The following is a 17,501-nucleotide window of genomic DNA, read 5'->3' as shown; positions in this document are numbered from 1 at the left end:
CACCGGGAGTGGGGGGCGGGCTTCCGGCAGCGGCGGGGCCCTGAGGTGAGCGCAAGGGGACTGATATGGTAGAGGCCGAAAGTTGGGAAAACCAAAGCTGAAGAGAAGGAAACCATGAGCAATTAAAACTGAACTGGGTGCTTGGTGAATTTATGATCTTTGCTGGAAAATGCACAGATAGGACTTTGCTGGATAAATATGGCCGGGAAAGATAGGAGCTTCTGTCCTCGTTCCTGTCCTTGTGGATAATTTAGCTTAAAGTACCATATGGGTTGCATCGCTAACGTAAACATAAGAAGTACTAATGAGCATTCCATAGGGTAAGTTGTACCAAAACATGTGAAGGACGATACTGCGCAGAATCCGCTAAGGAGGGTCAAGTAACAGACAAGTGAGGAAGACTATGGAAGACCACCAGAGGACCCCTGAAGACCACCATAGCACCTGAAAAGGCCTGCACAAAGGACATTTACATATGCTAATAATCTCCCGGAAAAAAATTAATGAATATGTGTGACAATTCTCAGAAATCTAATGAATATGCATCTAGAACTTGTATATAAACCATACGACTAGATCTGACGGGGGTACATGATAGGTGGAGCGATCCCCCGTGTACCCAGCGCTGCAATAAAGAATGCCTGCTTTCCAAAACTCCAAAACCGAGTCTTGGAGAGTTTCTGAACTGCCGATTTACGGTAACAGGATGGCGGCAGGGGGCCGCCTCCGGAGCAGAGGCCGGCGGGGCACAGGGAAGTGCTTCAGGCTTGCGGCCATCCTCCCGAAAGGACGCTGCAGGCTTGGGAAGGCGGTGTGGCAAGACCAGCAGAGCTGTTCTCACCAGACAAGTGGCTGTCGTCTCCCGAATGGCCTATTTACGACGTGACCTCCACCAGGAGCTTCCGCTAGTGCAGTTACTTGAGTCAGGAGAGTTGCACTTCTTTGTGACCTTCATGAAGGTTAAATTTATGGTGAGAGAGCTGGACCGACTGCCCACGATAGTGACCTGTATCTGTAAGGTATGGCTGAGATGACAGGGTAAAAAAGTACTCCAGGGCTTCGTGGTTCAGAACAATTAAATAACCACACAGGCAACAATGGAGGGGAAAAAAAAAAAAAAAAGAGCGGGGACCGAGACTAGCAAGAATTAAATCCAAAGATGTGTGGAGTATTTTGCTCAAAAGGGACTTTGAACAAACCGCCTTCCAGTCTGTGATCCAGAAGGGGACCAGTTAGGAAGCTATTTAGACTGTAAACGACTAAAACATGATACGCACATAAATATATGAAAACAAGCTACGTTCCTTCTTTCCACCACTTATCTTTCAAACAGATTTCCTATTGCGTTGCTTGCTCATAGTGAAAACAATTAGATTTGCTAATCCCTGCTTTCTAATAAACTAGAAATGCGAAAGAAACAGTAGCTGAACACAGTGGCATAAGCCATTCGTAAATAATCCCCATAGCACAGTAGAAGTTGAATTCAAACATCACAAAACCAAAAAATTACCTCCTTAAGCCTGCAAAATAAGATGATCTCATTTTGTACCCTTGATATGTTTTCTGTTATGCTCACAAAATCATCGCATGCTTGCTTTCACTCAAATTACTGAAATGATGGCAGCTTGTTTGCTTCATCCATAGGAAGCTTTTCATTAGTAGTGTTAAAATAGAGCAGCTTTTGGATCCGGGGGGGGGGGGGGGCAGAAATCAAGTTTTTTCACCTTCACAGCAGCACAGGAAAGCTTGTGAAGACAACTCAAAGCCCGGGAGCAAAAATACCTTATTTTTACAGAGCAGGTACACACAGCGCCCATCTCTACCTACTTACGCACTGATATAGAGAACGAACTGCTTATTGCTTAATGATTATCTCTCTGTAACTTTACACACCAAGGACTGGTGTTTGTCAAGGATTAAGCCTGTCAGAGACTGGTACTTGGGAGTGATGAGCAAGAAGGAGCCACGAGCAATCACAGAACTTAATCAAATGTTTGATGAATATACGATCTTGTTGAGAAGGCACAAGCAGAGGCCTTGCTTGACTAGATAGGGCCGGAAAAGATAAGAACTCCTGCCTTTGTTCTCGTCCTTGTAGATAATTTAGCTTAAACTAGCCATATGGTTTTACATCACTAATGAAAACTTAGATAATAAGAGCACTAACAAGCACTGATGTATCAAAACATGTAAAGGACCATACTGCGCAGAATCACCTGAGGAGGGTCAAGTAGTGGACAAGTGAGGAAGACTATGGAAGACCACCAGAGGACTCCTGAAGACCACCAGAGACCTTCAATGCACCTGCGTAAAGAACATTTGCATATGCTAATAGTTTCCCGGAAAACTAATGAATATGTATAACATTTCTCGGAAATCTAGTGAATATGTATGTAGAACATGCACTTAACCTGCACAATTAGGCCCGACGGTGTGCACGATAGGTGGAGCGATCCCCCGTGCATCCAGCGCTGCCCATAAAGAATACCTACCTAACAGTTAATCAAACTATTGCGTTAGTTTCTTTGAATCAGCACACAGATGGCTTGAAGGGGCTCGAGCCACCATTTTGGGGTTAGCGGCCCCAGAGCGCGGGCGGACCGGGTGAAGCGGGGCAGAACACCCAACACCGGGCGGGTTTAAGCGCTGCGGGCCCCGCCTCCTCGTTCCGCAAGCCGCCCTCGTGTGTACAGCCCTATACCTGATGGACGTGCACACCCGCGTTCACAGAACGCTCCGGCTCTGAGCGTTTCCCGGCCTCGGAAGCCTCGACCGTCGTGCTCCAAGGTGTGTGTGTGGGGCGGGGGTGCGCAGCGGCAGCAGGAAGCGGCGGTCCCGCCGGGCAGCGCCGGGGCCGGGCCCAGCTCCAGCTCCCAGGCGCCCTCGGCAGGGCCGGGAACCGGGCGGCCGGCGAGCGGGGATGCGGGTGCGGGGCCGGGGCGGGGGGGGGGGACCCGGGGTGCTCCCCTGCGCTGCCCTGCCCTGCCCCGCCCCCGCGGCGCCCGGCTGCTCTCCCTGCCGGCTCCGTCTGGCCGCCTGCTGCCTCCGCCGGCAGCAGGCAGGCAGGCACTGAGGGGGGTGGCACCGCCAGGGAGCCGGGAGGGAGCGAGCTTCCTCCGGCCCTTCGGCCTCCCGCTGTGCGCTGCCCCCATCTCTCCCCGCGGAGGGGTGCTGGGACGGAGGCGAATGCTCGGGTGGCCCCGGGCTGGGGCAGGGGTGGCTTTACCGTCCTTACCAGTCGGGCAACTGGTGCGGGGGGAGGAGTGTAACGGCACTAGCTGCTCGCCCTGCCGTCGGGGGTGAGGATAGAGCCGGGATGCGGGCGGACGCCGCTTCTCCGCAGGCGGTGGAAGGGCTTGGGCACGGGGAATGTGCTAGTGCGCAGAGCAAAGCCGGTAAACTTCTGTCCTCAAAGGACAGGCGTCCCGAAGGTTTTGTAAGAGGGCAGAGCAATAAATGGAATGTTGAATGCAACGGGGAAGTGTTAAGTTAGCAGAAGAGTGATGTTTGAGGCTTTGCTGTGTGCCCCGAAAAACACGCGAACTGGGTGGGAAATGACAGAGCTGCAGCAATATGCAAACCACTTGCGTCAATGTTTGCTTTTAAAAAAAGAAAATTGTGCTTAAGACAGATGGAAGATCTTTACCTGGAGGCAAACTCAGTTCTGAGGTGAAAGGCAAAGCAAAAGGATTCATTGCTTCTGCTAATCACCCTGGCTATTTTCTAGGTTCTGGACGTAGGAAATATGAATAACTGGCAGAGGAAGAGCCCTCTAGACTGGGAAACGTACGTGAACAAAATGGTGAAAGTTGCTGCAATTGAGAAACATGAGTATGAAGGATGGGTCTTAACAGTCGATCCAGTTTCTGCCAGGTAAGTACCAAACAAAGCTTTTGCTTCTGTAAGGCTAAGAGAAAACAAGTTTTTCAGGAAGAGAAAAGATCCCAAGACTGAAGCAAACTTATTTGGAGCAAAAACTGCATGTTGGGGCTGCGTGTCCTGTTTTTTTAAATGGCAAGGCCTAAGAGAAAGTAATATTGTAGCTGATGAGGCCAGTTCACCTAAATCCACTTTAATCTCATTCAAAGAACTGATAAATTTGGGGAATAGATAACGTGGATTCACGCTAACTTTATTGTGGACCTGAGGTTAGTACTTTAAATGATATCCACGCATTTAGGACTATTTTTAATAATATACCAAGGCTTGCCTCACAAAGAGAGCAGGGATGCAGGAATGTTTTTAGTGCTTTAGGTGTTGAAATCCTTATCCTCTGTCCAGACTTCTTGCATCAGTGCCCTGCTTTACCCTACAGCTAGACACCCGTGAGGGTGTAGTGGCTGCTTTGGAGAGGAAGCAGGGAAAATCAGCAAGGGCATTGGACAGAAAGTCAGATGTCATTGTCCAGAAAGACAGGTCTCTAGTATCTCAAGTGAGTAACTTGAAAACAGGGTTTGAAAGGCAGAACGCACTAGGGAATAGGCAGAAATTTGGCTCCTTGCTGCCAGAGCTTTTTCATACCTTTTGGGTTGTGAGCACAAGATGGAGGCTAGAAACTAAAACATCCAGCTTCTGATGTGTTTCAGAAGAATTGGTTGTTGCTTCAACTCTGGAGTAGCTCTGATACTCTATCTTCTCTTGGAGTTGCTTATTGTTTTGGTAGGAAAGGTGTGCACAGCTGTGAGTGATTCTGGGGATGGCCCAGGCTAAAATCAAGGCACATTTCATTGCACATTTCCCAAAAAGTCATTATTTCCACTAATGGTGGCAACAGTAGATTAGCAAAATGCTGGCATCAAATTCTGGAATTTTTCTCCCCACAAGAGGGAAGATGCTCTTCGTTGACATATGGGGAAGAGATCCTGGCAACAAGCTGCCTTCCTACCTGTATTTTAGGACTTCTGGGATGTAAGTGCCCTTGGGAAGAGACCAGGCTGCTATAGCATGAGCCAGAACCTGCTGTGGTGTGTTCCCATTGTAATAGTCAAGTGTTGTGGTTTAACCCCAGCCACCAACTAAGCCCCACACAGCCACTCGCTCACTCCCCCCTGGTGGGATGGGGAAGAGAATCAGAAGAATAAAAGTGAGAAAACTCGTGGGCTGAGATAAAGACAGTTTAATAGGTAAAGCAAAAGCTGCACACACAAGCAAAGCAAAGCAAGGAATTAATTCACCACTTCCCATGGGCAGGCAGGTGTTCAGCCATCTCCAGGAAAGCAGGGCTCCATCACACGTAACGGTGACTTGGGAAGACAAATGCCATCACTCCGAATGTGTCCCCCCCCCCCTTCCTTCTTCTTCCCCCAGCTCTATATGCTGAGCATGATGTCCTATGGTCTGGGATATCCCTTGGATCATTTGGGGTCAGCTGTCCCGGCTGTGTCCCCTCCCAACCCCTTGTGCCCCCCCAGCCTGCTTGCTGGTGGGGTGGGGTGAGGAGCAGAACAGCCCTTGGCTCTGGGTAAGCACTGCTCAGCGGGAACGAAAACATCCCTGTGTTATCAACACTGTTTCCAGCACAAATCCAAAACACAGCCCCATACCAGCTAGGGTGAAGAAAATTAACTCTACCCCAGCCAAACCTAGCACATCAAGCTATAGTTTCAGTTAAGAAACTAGCAACACTCATTAAAAAAAAAAAATTCTTTTAGTAATGATCAATAACTAAGTATTAATAATTCATCATTAAAAGGTTCTGATGTTGTCAGCTGCCACCATTGCCTTCAGCATTCAAAGTGCTGAATGTATGAAGGTATTGTTCTTTTTGAATGTTGGAAGATTTAAGGTTCTTGAGCAAGGCTGGGAATGCTGCACAAAAATACTTAGATTCCCAGTCCTGATTTTAATGTACACTTTGTTTTTTTAAAGTAACGTTCTGCTTGATAGTATCTAGAGTAGTTTCAGATTCAAGGCCAGAAGTTACCTGCGAAGCCCTGCATTTTCAGTATTTTAAGGGTATAGCAGCATGCTTTTCAAGAAAAATGCTGGGTACTCCATATTGCCTAAATACCTGGGTTATGGTGATGCTAATGAGCACTCATCTCCAAGAATCTTGGCCTGTGTTTCTCAGTCTTCAGTTAAGTACAGTGACTCATACATACTTCTTTCCTTGGCAGTATTGTCCTTGCAACATTCCTGGAGAATGAAAAAGTGTCCATATCCATTGTCTTGGGCCATGCTGTCCAGGAGGTCGAAATACTGAAAGAAGGGGACGATGAAATGAAGCAACGGCTTTCCTGCATATTTGCACCTGAAGAAAGCAAAGCCTACAGCCCAGAGGAACTTGAAAAGAGGAAGAACAACTTGAAGACTTGGCTAGAAACAAACCACATCCCTGTAACAGAGCAAGGTGAATCGGGAAGAACACTATGCGTGGCAGGGGTATTAACTATTGACCCACCATATGGCCCAGAAGAGTGCAGCAGCTCCAATGAGATTATTCTTTCTCGGGTTCAAGGCTTGATACAGGGCTATCTTGAAAAACAAGAGTGATGTCTGCTGTTTAAAGCAGTTGTCTTTAGAAATGGGTCTACCCACCCTATTTTAGGAACTGTCCTGGGTATCAATATTCACTATTTGCAAAAAATGCTGGGTTTAGGTCCTTTTGTCTGATTTTTATATGTTAAGAAAAGGATAAAACAGGCAGTATAAACTGAAAGCACGAAGCGTTTTCCATGCACTATTTTTTATTAAAAGCAAGCCATTGAATAATGGTGATGTATTAAACTGATACGTCTGTTTACTGTATCAGTATTAAGCTGGTACATCACTTAAGTATTTTTTGTAACGGTATTGTGAAAGATGATATATGATAGATTTAAACTGTGTTTTCCTCTGCCTTCAAAATTAATTATCTAGTGGTGTGGGCATGTTTGTTTGAACTGCTTCCCAGATTTTTTTTTTTTTCTTCTTTTTTTTTCAGAAAGAGAATTGTGACACTTGGACTTCCCAAACCAGGTGAAAAATCTGTTGAGAAAGCTTTTTTTGGTTTGTTTTTTTTTTCCCCAGGTTTTAAAAACATTTCCTGTCTATATTTGTTATTTTAGAGCAGCAGTGGTTGGCAGACCCTTGTTCCTTAGAAAGAGAATTTCTTGCAATTCAGTAAGTTTGTGTTTCTTAATGCTTTGTTTCTAGCTTATGGCAACACACAGTGCAAGAATCATTATGTGATTATTCCCGAGATTATTAATCCAGTCAGGAGCCTTTAGAGCCCTCATTTCTCTCTTAGTATATTGATTTGTTCTGTCTTACGAGAGCACCAAAACACATGTTGCTGTGCTCAAATGCATTTGAAGAGTCTGTCTAACCCTTGTTAATAAAAAGGCCCTCCTCATTCCTGCTGTGGTTCATTTAGAATTACTTTGGATGGGCCAGGTTCATGCTGGTTTCTCTTAAAAATCGTCTACTGCACATATGCTCCTGTGTGTGTCTCCCTGAAAAGGTTGGTGATGCCAACGCACAAACGCTTCACCTGCCTGTCTGGATGAGGGGATCGACAGGTGCCTGAGCTCTGGGGCACCCGAGGCTAGCTGGGAGGTATTCGGTGAGAGATAGCGTCAGATCAAACTCCACTCAAGAGATTTCAGAACAGCTTGAGCATGCCTCCTTAGAGGGAAGGTAACGCCTTCTCCCTCCTCACCGGGGAATAAGGAGCCTGGGGGGCTCCTTCACCTCCAGTCTCAGCTGGCCAGAGGCTGAGTGACTGGTCTCCCGTGGGGGATGATGACTGGAACAAGTGGTTCTCGTCTCCCCTGCTCCCCGCTTCCACCGCCGGGCCTTCCTCACAGCCAGGCGCACTATGGGCAGGCACTCTCAGGCGGGGCTGGCTGCGGGCGAGCCGCAGTTGTCCGGGCCCGTGAGGAGCCTCGCTGACGACATGAGCCCCGGGGGCGGCACGTAGCTACGGCCACCACGGACGCGGGGCCTGCGCGGCAGGCGTGACCAGCCGCCCCCGTGGAAACCACTCGGGAAGGGCGCGACCCTGCCGGCAGCCGCTGAGGGGAGCCGCGGCCGGGCCCCAGCCGCTCCCGCCTCCGCCCCCCTCCGCAGTGCGCAGGCGCAGCCGGCCCGCCGCCGTTCTCGCGAGACCTGCCCGCGCCCGAGGAGCGGGATCGTCTCGCCCCGCCCCGCGTTGCCAAGCGACCGGAGCCCCGCCCCCCCGGTGCGGCCGTCGGGGCGCGGCGCGCAGTCGCAGCGGCGGCGGCTCCCTCTGTGGAAGGGTCGCGCGCGGGGCTCGGCCTGCAACCGGGAAGATGTCGCGCTACGGGCGTTACGGTAAGGGGGAGCGGCAGAGAGGGGCGGTGCGGAGCGGGTAGGGGGCTGCCGTGGCGGGGGGCGGCGCGGTTCGCGCCGCGCCGAGGGTGGGAGAAGGCGGCGGTTGCTTCGGGCGGCCGGCCGGCCGGCAGGCCGTGAAGAGAAGATGGCGCTGAGGGGCTGCGGAGGGCGGCGCTGGGAGTAGGCCGCCGCGGCGGGGCCGCTGGGGCCGCGGGGTGGACGAAGAGTGGGCCCTGGTGCGGGCGGGGGGGGAGGGAAGGCGCGGCACCGGCGGGAGCGCACCAAAATGGAGGCGGTCTCAAAGATGGCGGCGCCTGCGGGCGGCGGGGGGAGGGGCGGCGGCGGCCGCGCGCGCGGCCTCGTGTCCACCGCCATGCGTGCGCGCTGCGGCCGCCGTGCGGGGCCGGGCTCCGGCGCTGACACGGCGTCCGTCCCGGCAGAGACCAAGGTGTACGTGGGGAACCTGGGCACGGGCGCGGGCAAAGGCGAGCTGGAGAGAGCCTTCAGCTACTACGGGCCCCTGAGAACCGTGTGGATCGCCAGGAACCCGCCGGGGTTTGCCTTCGTGGAGTTCGAAGACCCGAGGGATGCTGAAGACGCTGTGCTCGGCCTCGATGGGAAGTATGTGCATGCCTAAAATCTCCTTGACTGCTCGGGCTGCAGTTTCTGACCTCTGTGGCCCGCACCGATCATCGATACCCGTTCTGTGTGTAACGAGCACAGGGGAGAAAAGAATTCCTGTGATTAATACATACCATGTGTTGCAGGATAATATGTGGCTCCAGGGTTAGAGTGGAAGTGTCAACAGGGATGCCTCGTCGCTCCCGTTACGACAGGCCTCCTGCGCGGCGCCCCTTTGACCCTAATGACAGATGCTACGAGTGTGGTGAGAAAGGCCACTATGCTTATGATTGTCACCGCTATAGTCGCCGAAGGAGAAGCAGGTACGTGTGGGGCCAGGGTGGCTGGGTTGCTTCGCCAGTTCACTTTTGTGTAGCTCTTGTTAGCAAAGAACAGAATGTTACACCAGTTTTAACTCTTAATGTTGTAAGTCAACAGGTTTATATCACAATTTTTTTTGCTAATACATATAAAATGTTAATATCTTAATAATCAACCTGGTCAAAACCTTTCAGGTTTCTTCGTTTGAGTCAGTCGCCTTGATTCAGAATGTCACGAGCCTTAAGATTTCATGCTGAGGCGCCTTGCAAATCCGACACTTAAGATCCTCCTAGACCTTGAGGTGATCAGCATAAGAGGCCAGATCCCCTCGAGCCATCTACACGTAGCTTCACCTTATTCTTTAAGGGCAGAAAATTTGAGACGGTGATCGCCGTAACAGTAAATTTGGCTTTCAATTGGGGCCCCCCTCCGGTTTAGAAAGAGGAACACCAGATTGACCACATTCCCACCTAGAAAAATCTTCTTGCGTCAATCAAGCCTCACCCTGGCTCATTGGGCTGTCAGTTTGATCGTCGTTAGATTGAAGAGAACACCTAGATGCAGCGATCGGCTATAGATACTTCTAGATCGTCTAGATCTGCTAGACCTTGGGCCAAAGAGGGTCGACCTGCAAACTTGCAAGGTTTATTTTAAATACACATTACAGTGTTTTCTATTCTAATGTAATTCTGCAATGTAATTCAGCTTTTAACATTTTTCTAGGTAGTAAAATGCTCAAGACAAGTAGGCCCAGACATTTTTCCAACTGACAGATGCTAGTGGTGTGTTTTTGTTGGTTTGGTTTGGTTTGGCTTTTTTTTTTTCTTTTTAGTTGTCTGAAATCAGTTTTGACTTCAGCAGGGCCTCACATGCACTGATTGCTGCAGCTGTTTCCTGATACCTGTTTTCTCTAACCTAAAACCAGGTCCCGGTCTAGATCCCGTTCAAGGTCCCGAGGAAGAAGGTATTCTCGGTCACGCAGTCGGAGTCGTGGTAGGAGGTAGGGTTCTGGCTGTTGTGTTTCCATTCTTTTTCTTTCTCCTCCCTCTGCTCCAGCCCTTTCTGTAGTCCTAGTGATAAGTACCGTGCAGTAATGTTGGTTGTTTTTTCCCTTCGTTTTGTAGATCAAGGTCAGCTTCCTACCGCAGGTCCAGATCAATGTCTCCTCGTAGGTATAGATCGTTTTCACCCCGCAGGTCTCGGTCTGGTTCTTTAAGGAGATCAAGGTATGTCTTTTCTGTTAAGCCCACAACATTGTTGAAGGGAATGTAACTGTTGGAGTTAACATTTAAGTTTGTATTTAGCAGTCCGTGTGTTTTCAGGAAGCTTCATAGTGTACATCCCCGAGAGCAAATCTGAGCGCTTTCTTTGAAGTTAAAAATTTAAGCGTATAATTTTGGAACTGCTGCTTCTGAGCTTTTTTTTATACTGTTGTAAAGTTACAGCCTTGATCTATGGTTAAGGTTTCCTGCTTCAGCCTCAAGGATACAGGGAGTAATTATGCTTAGTCGACGAGGGTGGTGGGATTTATTGTGTGGATGGTAGTACTGGCCAAAAGTACTACAGCTTTCTAATAATAAAAGTTATTTCTGCAAAACCTATAGTTCTAACAAAATTCTCTGAGGTCAGTATCATAAAAGTCAAAGAATACTCTCTCAGCTGTGTGAACCATGTAGTAGTAGTTGAGCTTTCACTGCTTTTTTATTTTTTCTAGATCTAGGTCCAGATCACGCTCAAGGTCCCGGTCTGTTGTATGGCCTCGAAGCAGGTAAGATACTTGTTTAAATTCAAACCAATAACGGTTTTAGGGTGGGGTGGTTTTTTTTTTTTTCTTCCCCAGGGGAGTTTGGCTGCAAGGGGTTAGAAGGTTGTGCAGCATAGCAGTATTCACACTTAAGGTTAATAATTTACGCCTTTTCACAGACTAAAGTAGTGGTTGATTTCTTGTGATAAACAGGAGTTTGTTTTAGTGGGTGGCTGCTATATATAGTCTATGTATATGTAGCCATAAACAAAGCATATATATGATTTAAGGTCTGTGGAGAGAAGTTCTGAAAACTAGTTAATGCCTATGCATGTAGAGAACGCTTGACCTTGTGTCCTGCAGGAAATGCTGCTTAGGTTTTTCTTGGCCTGTTTTTTTGTAAATCCCAAATGCTGGGGGCGGAAAAGCGATTAAAAGGTTGCTGCTATTGACTGAACTCTTGCTTATGGCTTTTCAGCTTTGTCAGTTCCAGTTCTGAGAGTTAGATCAAATTAAATTGCTGTAGTGCTAAGCACTACCTTACATGGGGTAGGACGCTTGAGTCCAGAGTTTTGGAGGGCTGAATGAACAGGACCATGAGTCCTAATGCCACAGGTGGTGTTTTTGAAGGACTGCTCTGACATGTAGCCCTGGTTTTGTGGATTTGGATGTTTTCCATGCTGAAATGGAAGTTGAGGAAAATGGGTATAGAGTACACGTTCTTGCATTATTTTCCTCTGTCCTTTGTGATACATCTTAGTTGGATGAAGGATGAAAGAGTAGGATAAAAATGTGATGGACATGAGAGCTGATAAGTTGGAAGAAGCTGTCTTTTGTTTTGCATTAGAACGGTGGAAATGTTTTTTAGGGGTCTGCCTGCTACTTTACGACTTGCACATTGAGTCTTCAAGGCCATGATGATTGTTATTATTACTAGAGCTGTCCTGATTTACCACTTGTACAAGTCTGTAATGCAGGAGATGACTAGCCAGGCTCAAATTGCATGCTGCTACTGTGCAAGAGTCTGGATAATTGCTGATGTTGCTTGGTGACTTGTAGTTCTGAGACAGTCATGTTCCTGTATGAAAGACTTGATACTTGTACTGAAATTTCTGAGGAATGCTGGCTTTGCATAGGTCTGCAGTTGCAGTGGTGAGAAGTGGTAGTTCAGGACTGCAGTTACAGAAGCACTGTGAAAACTCCAGCCTCTGCTAATACAGCAAAACAGTAGTACGTAACCGGTGCTGCTTCTAGAGCTTTTGATTTGCAGTCCTGCTTTGTTGCTGTGCCTCTCGGAAGGGGGATTTGCCAGCAGTTCTTGTAGTAAGATGATGCTCTTGCATGCTGCCTTAGTGTATTTCTTACCAAAGGAAGAAGTCATGCTCATGCTGCAAAACACAAGTTCGGGGTAGTGAGCAACTCCATTCTGTGTAACTGTGATGATGCAGTAACAAAATTACTGGTTATAGTGTTAGGAACTGTGACAGAGGATGGCTCAGCATAGTGACCAGGCAGGTTTCAAAGCAGTGGCACCGAACTCTTTGCTTAAGTTGTGCCAACAGTGTCCACGTAGTATTTCTATAAGTTAATAGGCCAGGTAAAGGTGAATCTTGATTGGCCTTTAAAAACTGTTTGAGCAGAAATAGAATAAAAGTTTCTTATGGTTTTCGCCAAGTCTATTAAACAACTGACTATCTCAAATACTGGGCTTTCTGATGTTCAGTAATACCACATGCCTGAATTCCACACTCAAGGAGGACAAATATTTTCTAAGTAACAGCAAATACTTGAGTTGGTAAAGTAACATGATAAACATGGGAGGAAAGTCTCACCGTTTGAGTAGATGACACTGGGACGAGCTGGGAATAGTTTGCACATTAGTAACGAGATACTGAAAACTGAAATGCTGTTTTCATTGGGTAACTGATGAAAGAGCTGTATTATACTTGAATAAAAGTGGCACTGGGAACTTGATCTGAAGAATGCATCAGCTCTTCGGCACACATGCTTACCTGTGGCTGATTCCAGGCTCTTAAAGTGCTATTAAAAGATGTTCTAAGACGACACTTGAAACTATTCTTCCCTTTACGGAAGGGACACTTGTAGGCGGGGAGAAGGTCTGGGAGCCTGGTACAAGGTCTTTGGTTTTGTGAAGGTAGTAGCTGAAGCTTTGCTGGGGAGCTTCTTGTGCTTGTACTCTTGTGTTCTGATAAGTGAGGTCTCTGGAATAAGAGCTAGAGGATTCTCCTGAAATGTCACAAGAAAAGCCTGCAGCACCAGACACCAGAGCCTTCCTCTCTGATTTGTGATGCTATGTAGTATGAATTTGCTGTTGCTGGTTTAGCTAACTTTCATTGTATGTGCATGCCACTGGCTGCTTTGCTGAGCTTTATTTTTCTCCTGTTGTAGGTCTGGGTCCCATGGTAGATCTAAATCTGGCTTACCTGCTAAAAGGTGAGCGTATAAATACAAGTAGCACTCAGTTGGTTGTTTTTTTGTTTGTTTTTGGTTGGGTTTTTTTTTTTTGGTCATAATTTGAAATCTGCATGGACCAGTATTTGTGTTGCATGTGGAAGAGTGGGTTTTTTGTTGTTTTTTTAACAGCTGATTTTTAAATACTTTTCATACATTATTTTTATGTATTTTTTTAATAGCTGGTTTTTGTGGGACAGTAGGCAATTCTTCCAGAAGGGTTGTGGATACCAGTTTTTGTTTAACCCACGATTGTAACAAAAAATATTTTTGACAGGATTTGGGGTGTATCTTTCCCTACCTTTGTTCTCAACTGTCTGTAGTTCTCAGTCTTCCTGACTCGACTCTACTTGATTCACTGCTCCTGCTTTGCAGGATTACTGTGATCATTTTATAGCTGCTTTGAAGCTGTGTGTTGCTCTTTTCCTGAGGGCTCTGGCTTTCAGCAGTTCTCCTTCTCAACTGCAGCTTCTTGCTTAAAGTAATTGGGTATACTTGCTATCAGCAGCATTAAGGGTGGTGCCTTTGAGTTTATTTAAGAACATCAAACTATTACTACTGTTTTTAAATGGTCAGAAGTGGTTACTGAGTGTATACAAGTTTACAACATTGATTGTTTTGATTTGTTTGTTTTGGTTTTTTTTAACAGTCGCTCAAAGTCCAGATCACCATCTCCAAAGAGAAGGTAGGAATGTCTTAAAACTGGAGCGTGCCATGCAATTACATAGAACTAGTGTCTGGATTGGTTGCTATAGAAGTTAACTTGTGCAAGGATAAAAGCTTAAAGTTTTTTACTTGTCTTAATTTGTGAACTATGAAAAGATCAATTGTTGTGGGCACTTCCTACAGCTGGTAGTCAGAACTTCATGGTAATAACTCTAAGGTAACCTACTTAAATTAAATTTTAAAGGACAACAGAAAATGTGGGCAAATGAGAATCAACTATCCTGAGGACCCTGAGGAATTGAGAATCTGGGAAGAAGTGGGTAATGTAAGGTGTGGAGCAAACCATGAATACGTGTTAGGATTAAATTCCTGGTGGTGGCTCCTGACAGCTGGCTCTCACTCAGTTGCACAGCTGCCAAGTTTTGCTGTGCATGGTGAAGTAAGAAGCAAGTTTTCCCATGTAACCAGAGAAGTACGTGCTGGAATTTACCTAGTCTGAGACAGGGCTAGCCACGAGGTACTATACTGGAACTGCGTAGGTTATGGCAGGGTAAGAATTCCTCCGCACAGCTGGAGCGCAGGCTCCAAGGTGCTTTCTGAGCAGGTTTGATGTCTCATCTAGCTGTCGCAGCTGATGTCTCTTATTTTGCCTGCCCTTTTCAAGCTTAAAGCAGTCGTTACTAAAGGTGTAAAATATAGCACTTTTCTCATTATTCATGAACTGGAAATGAAAACAGCATGGGGAGAGGCATTATGAGGCGGGGGGGAGGGCTCCTGAGCAGAGGAAACCTGGGGTAGCAGGCACAGTTTCTGTTGGTTTTGCTGTAGGAGTTGGTCTTAATCTTTTTCTTTCCCTTTCAGTCACTCACCATCAGGAAGCCCTTGAAGGAGTGCAAGTCCTGAAAGAATGGATTCAAATTTAAAAAGTTTAAGAAGAAAATTTATTTTGTTTACATTATTATAAGGGATTTTGTGGTGTCTTTATAAATGTAAGGGCTTAGTCCTAGAAGGCTGTTTCTATTGACTAACAATTGGCATGAATCTGGATCTTTTAAAAGTCTTATTAGTAGACTAATGCAAAACTCTTTTGTTGTGTTAACGTTCTGTGATCTGGAAATGTTGGGCTTTTTTTATTGGCGCATTGAAATAAACTGTGCATTTCTAATGAAGAAATATTTTGTGATAACCCTGCTGTTTCTGTTAACATTTGGGTAGCTGAAGCAGGTCACGTGCCACTGTGGTGAAAAGCAGGCGGCAGGCTGTTGCAGGCACTTGTGAATTGAGCGTAGTGCAGCAGCCCGTCGAGGGCTGTCCTGCAGGCATGTGCCTGTGGCAGGACTTCCTTCCTACAGAGTGCTGATGGGAGTTGCCAGTACCAGCTGTTGTTCTTTCTCACTGTTTGGTCTTGAATGTTCTGGTGATCTGTACCTTGGGGTTTTATTTGCACCTCCTCAAAGCTCAGTGAAGCTGAAAATCTGTCTGGAGGTGCTTGTACACTTGATGATTTGACTTACTTACTTAGAAAAATGTCTACAAAGGGCATTAACAGATGGAAAAACCAAGGAATGTGTGAATGCTGGTCTGCCTGTCCTGTTGATTAAAGGACTTGAAGGTATTTGGAATACTTCTGGCATGTAAACTATTGAAGTAAATATTTTTAGAAGTCTTGTTTTATGTCCTGGTTGTCCAAATAGTACTACTTCCTTGCGTACTTAAGATAAATTGGCCGTTCTGGTGCAGAAGATGATAGATAGATAGATTTAGATACTCTTTTTAGGAAATGAAGGCTTTTCTTACAAATTGAAGGTCACAAGCAGAACCTGCAGGTCATGTTTAAGTAGCAGTACATTTGGGGAATCCACCCCTCCGTTACACCTGTCTGCCCTGAACTGCCTGGTCACATCTTCTTCAGCAGCAAAGTGTAGCCAAGGGACTTGCTGTGTCCCATTCAGTTGTTGCTTTGGGAAACCGGACTACAGCTGCCTGTATACAGATGGTCCCACCGCTGATAGGGTACTGAAGGATTTAATCTAAGTATGATAAACGAGTGCAAGGTCTTTGCCAGTTTGATTTGTCTTTGCAGCTGATGATGGCTATTATCAGACTAGTAAGGAAATCAGAGTGCTAGATGATTTTTGACTTAAGTCTTCCTTACAGTGTGTTCTGGCCTATATTCCTGTGTCTTACAGGCTAGTGAGGAACAGTAATTCTCTTGGGGCTTCTGATTTGTCAGCAGTGGGTTGGTACTCTACTGTTAGAGCACTGCAGCTGTGCCTGGGCACCCAACCCCAGGTTTTCAGAGGATGTTGGTCATTGTTGCTTTACAAGATGTCCAGGTATTAAAAGAATGATAATGAGCCCCTATACATGATTTCACAGACTCATTCTGTGTACTACAGTACGTTTGTCTCATCCCTTGTCTCTTCTCTCTTCCCCATTTTTGTACATTTTAGTGCATTGGTGCTTAGTAGAATAAGTAAGTAAGCAAGTGACTTTCCTTGCTGATGCTGCTGCAATTAATATTTTGTTACAACCCTAGTCCATTATAAGCTGCAGAAGGGGGAGCTGGAAGCAACAACATTAAACTAGGCTGACCCAAAAGCTAAACACTGCTTGGGGGGGAGGATTTATTGGGTTCTCTTCCTCCTGCCCCATTGCAGTTTACAGCATCAATGGTAAAACTACCCCATGCAACAGTGCTTTTGGGGGGGGGGGCTAGCTTTTTCTTATTTTCCCTCTGTACTGCTGAAGCAAGCTGACTCTGCAATAAACCTGTAGCCTAAAACTCTGCTAGTGATTGATACCTTTTTCAGTCTTTCCATACCTTAGAGTATTACAAGGAAGGGTTTAGGTAGGGACTGCATCCATGTGCTCAGGGTAGAGAAGGAGGGTTACTGGGGCAAGCTTTGGTCAGCAGTGGGAGGGAGGCAGCTCCCATGGAGGACGTCAGAGAAGGAGCTTCAGCTGCTGCTGGAGGCAGCTCTTCTACCTCACAGGGAGGCCTATGGTCATTAATAGTAGCACTGTTGCTGTGTTTGGTGCTTGTAATCTGTATTTAGTGTGGGTCTCATCCTTGTGTCAGGGACTGCTGGCTCAAAGGCAGTTCCAGCTGTACTGTGGAGGGCTTACAGTGTGCTACTGGGGAGCACAGCAGCAAGGCTCCAGCTCTGCCTTTGCTGTGTGCCTGGGGTTGGACTAGCTTCTGCCTCAGTCATTTTGTAGTATTTCAGGCCTTTACTCTTAAGGGGAACTGGAGCTGTTACATGGAGTGGCACTGGTTTCAGGGGCTGAACGTAACTGCTGAAGGAAGCCAGTACTAAAACCACTGTGCTCAGTCCATGAAGCCAGATTAGTGCGTATGCAATTCCTGGGCAGTCGGCCTCTTTTGGCAGTGGATGGGGCA

At 46.9% G+C, this 17,501-nt stretch overlaps 2 protein-coding genes across 7 annotated transcripts; both read left to right on the top strand.

Moving 5' to 3' along the window:
• The first annotated feature begins 2,663 nt into the window (after window positions 1-2,663).
• Window positions 2,664-7,333, top strand: GEMIN6 (gem nuclear organelle associated protein 6). 3 transcript variants are annotated; one of them, XM_052781070.1, is made up of 3 exons: window positions 2,664-2,787; window positions 3,728-3,873; window positions 6,117-7,333. In XM_052781070.1, exons 2-3 carry the CDS (start codon window positions 3,746-3,748, stop codon window positions 6,490-6,492), a joined length of 504 nt encoding a protein of 167 aa, XP_052637030.1. In that variant the 5' UTR covers window positions 2,664-2,787; window positions 3,728-3,745; the 3' UTR covers window positions 6,493-7,333. The 3 variants fall into 3 exon arrangements, with proteins under 3 accessions (XP_052637030.1, XP_052637031.1, XP_052637029.1); XM_052781071.1 differs by having other exon boundaries at window positions 2,666-2,787; window positions 3,741-3,873; XM_052781069.1 differs by lacking the exon at window positions 2,664-2,787 and adding an exon at window positions 2,908-2,926.
• An 800-nt stretch (window positions 7,334-8,133) lies between these two features.
• Window positions 8,134-15,271, top strand: LOC128139123 (serine/arginine-rich splicing factor 7-like). 4 transcript variants are annotated; one of them, XM_052781064.1, is made up of 9 exons: window positions 8,134-8,274; window positions 8,715-8,895; window positions 9,042-9,218; window positions 10,142-10,216; window positions 10,341-10,442; window positions 10,931-10,984; window positions 13,370-13,414; window positions 14,082-14,117; window positions 14,960-15,271. In XM_052781064.1, the coding sequence occupies exons 1-9, from the start codon at window positions 8,253-8,255 to the stop codon at window positions 14,982-14,984; spliced, it is 717 nt and encodes a 238-aa protein (XP_052637024.1). In that variant the 5' UTR covers window positions 8,134-8,252; the 3' UTR covers window positions 14,985-15,271. The 4 variants fall into 4 exon arrangements, with proteins under 4 accessions (XP_052637024.1, XP_052637026.1, XP_052637027.1 ...); XM_052781066.1 differs by lacking the exon at window positions 14,960-15,271 and adding an exon at window positions 14,343-14,936; XM_052781067.1 differs by lacking the exon at window positions 13,370-13,414.
• The last annotated feature ends 2,230 nt before the right edge of the window (window positions 15,272-17,501 follow it).

This window comes from Harpia harpyja, chromosome 3, assembly GCF_026419915.1.
Source record: "Harpia harpyja isolate bHarHar1 chromosome 3, bHarHar1 primary haplotype, whole genome shotgun sequence".
In the NCBI taxonomy this organism is placed as follows: Eukaryota; Metazoa; Chordata; class Aves; order Accipitriformes; family Accipitridae; genus Harpia; species Harpia harpyja.
This window is presented reverse-complemented; position numbering and strand designations above follow the sequence as displayed.

Coding starts and splice junctions, on each gene's coding strand:
- GEMIN6 (XM_052781069.1), top strand. Junction 3,874..6,116: donor GTCGATCCAGTTTCTGCCAG/GTAAGTACCAAA, acceptor TTTCCTTGGCAG/TATTGTCCTTGCAACATTCC.
- LOC128139123 (XM_052781064.1), top strand. CDS start 8,253: ATGTCGCGCTACGGGCGTTACG. Junction 8,896..9,041: donor GTGCTCGGCCTCGATGGGAA/GTATGTGCATGC, acceptor CATGTGTTGCAG/GATAATATGTGGCTCCAGGG. Junction 14,118..14,959: donor TCACCATCTCCAAAGAGAAG/GTAGGAATGTCT, acceptor TTTCCCTTTCAG/TCACTCACCATCAGGAAGCC.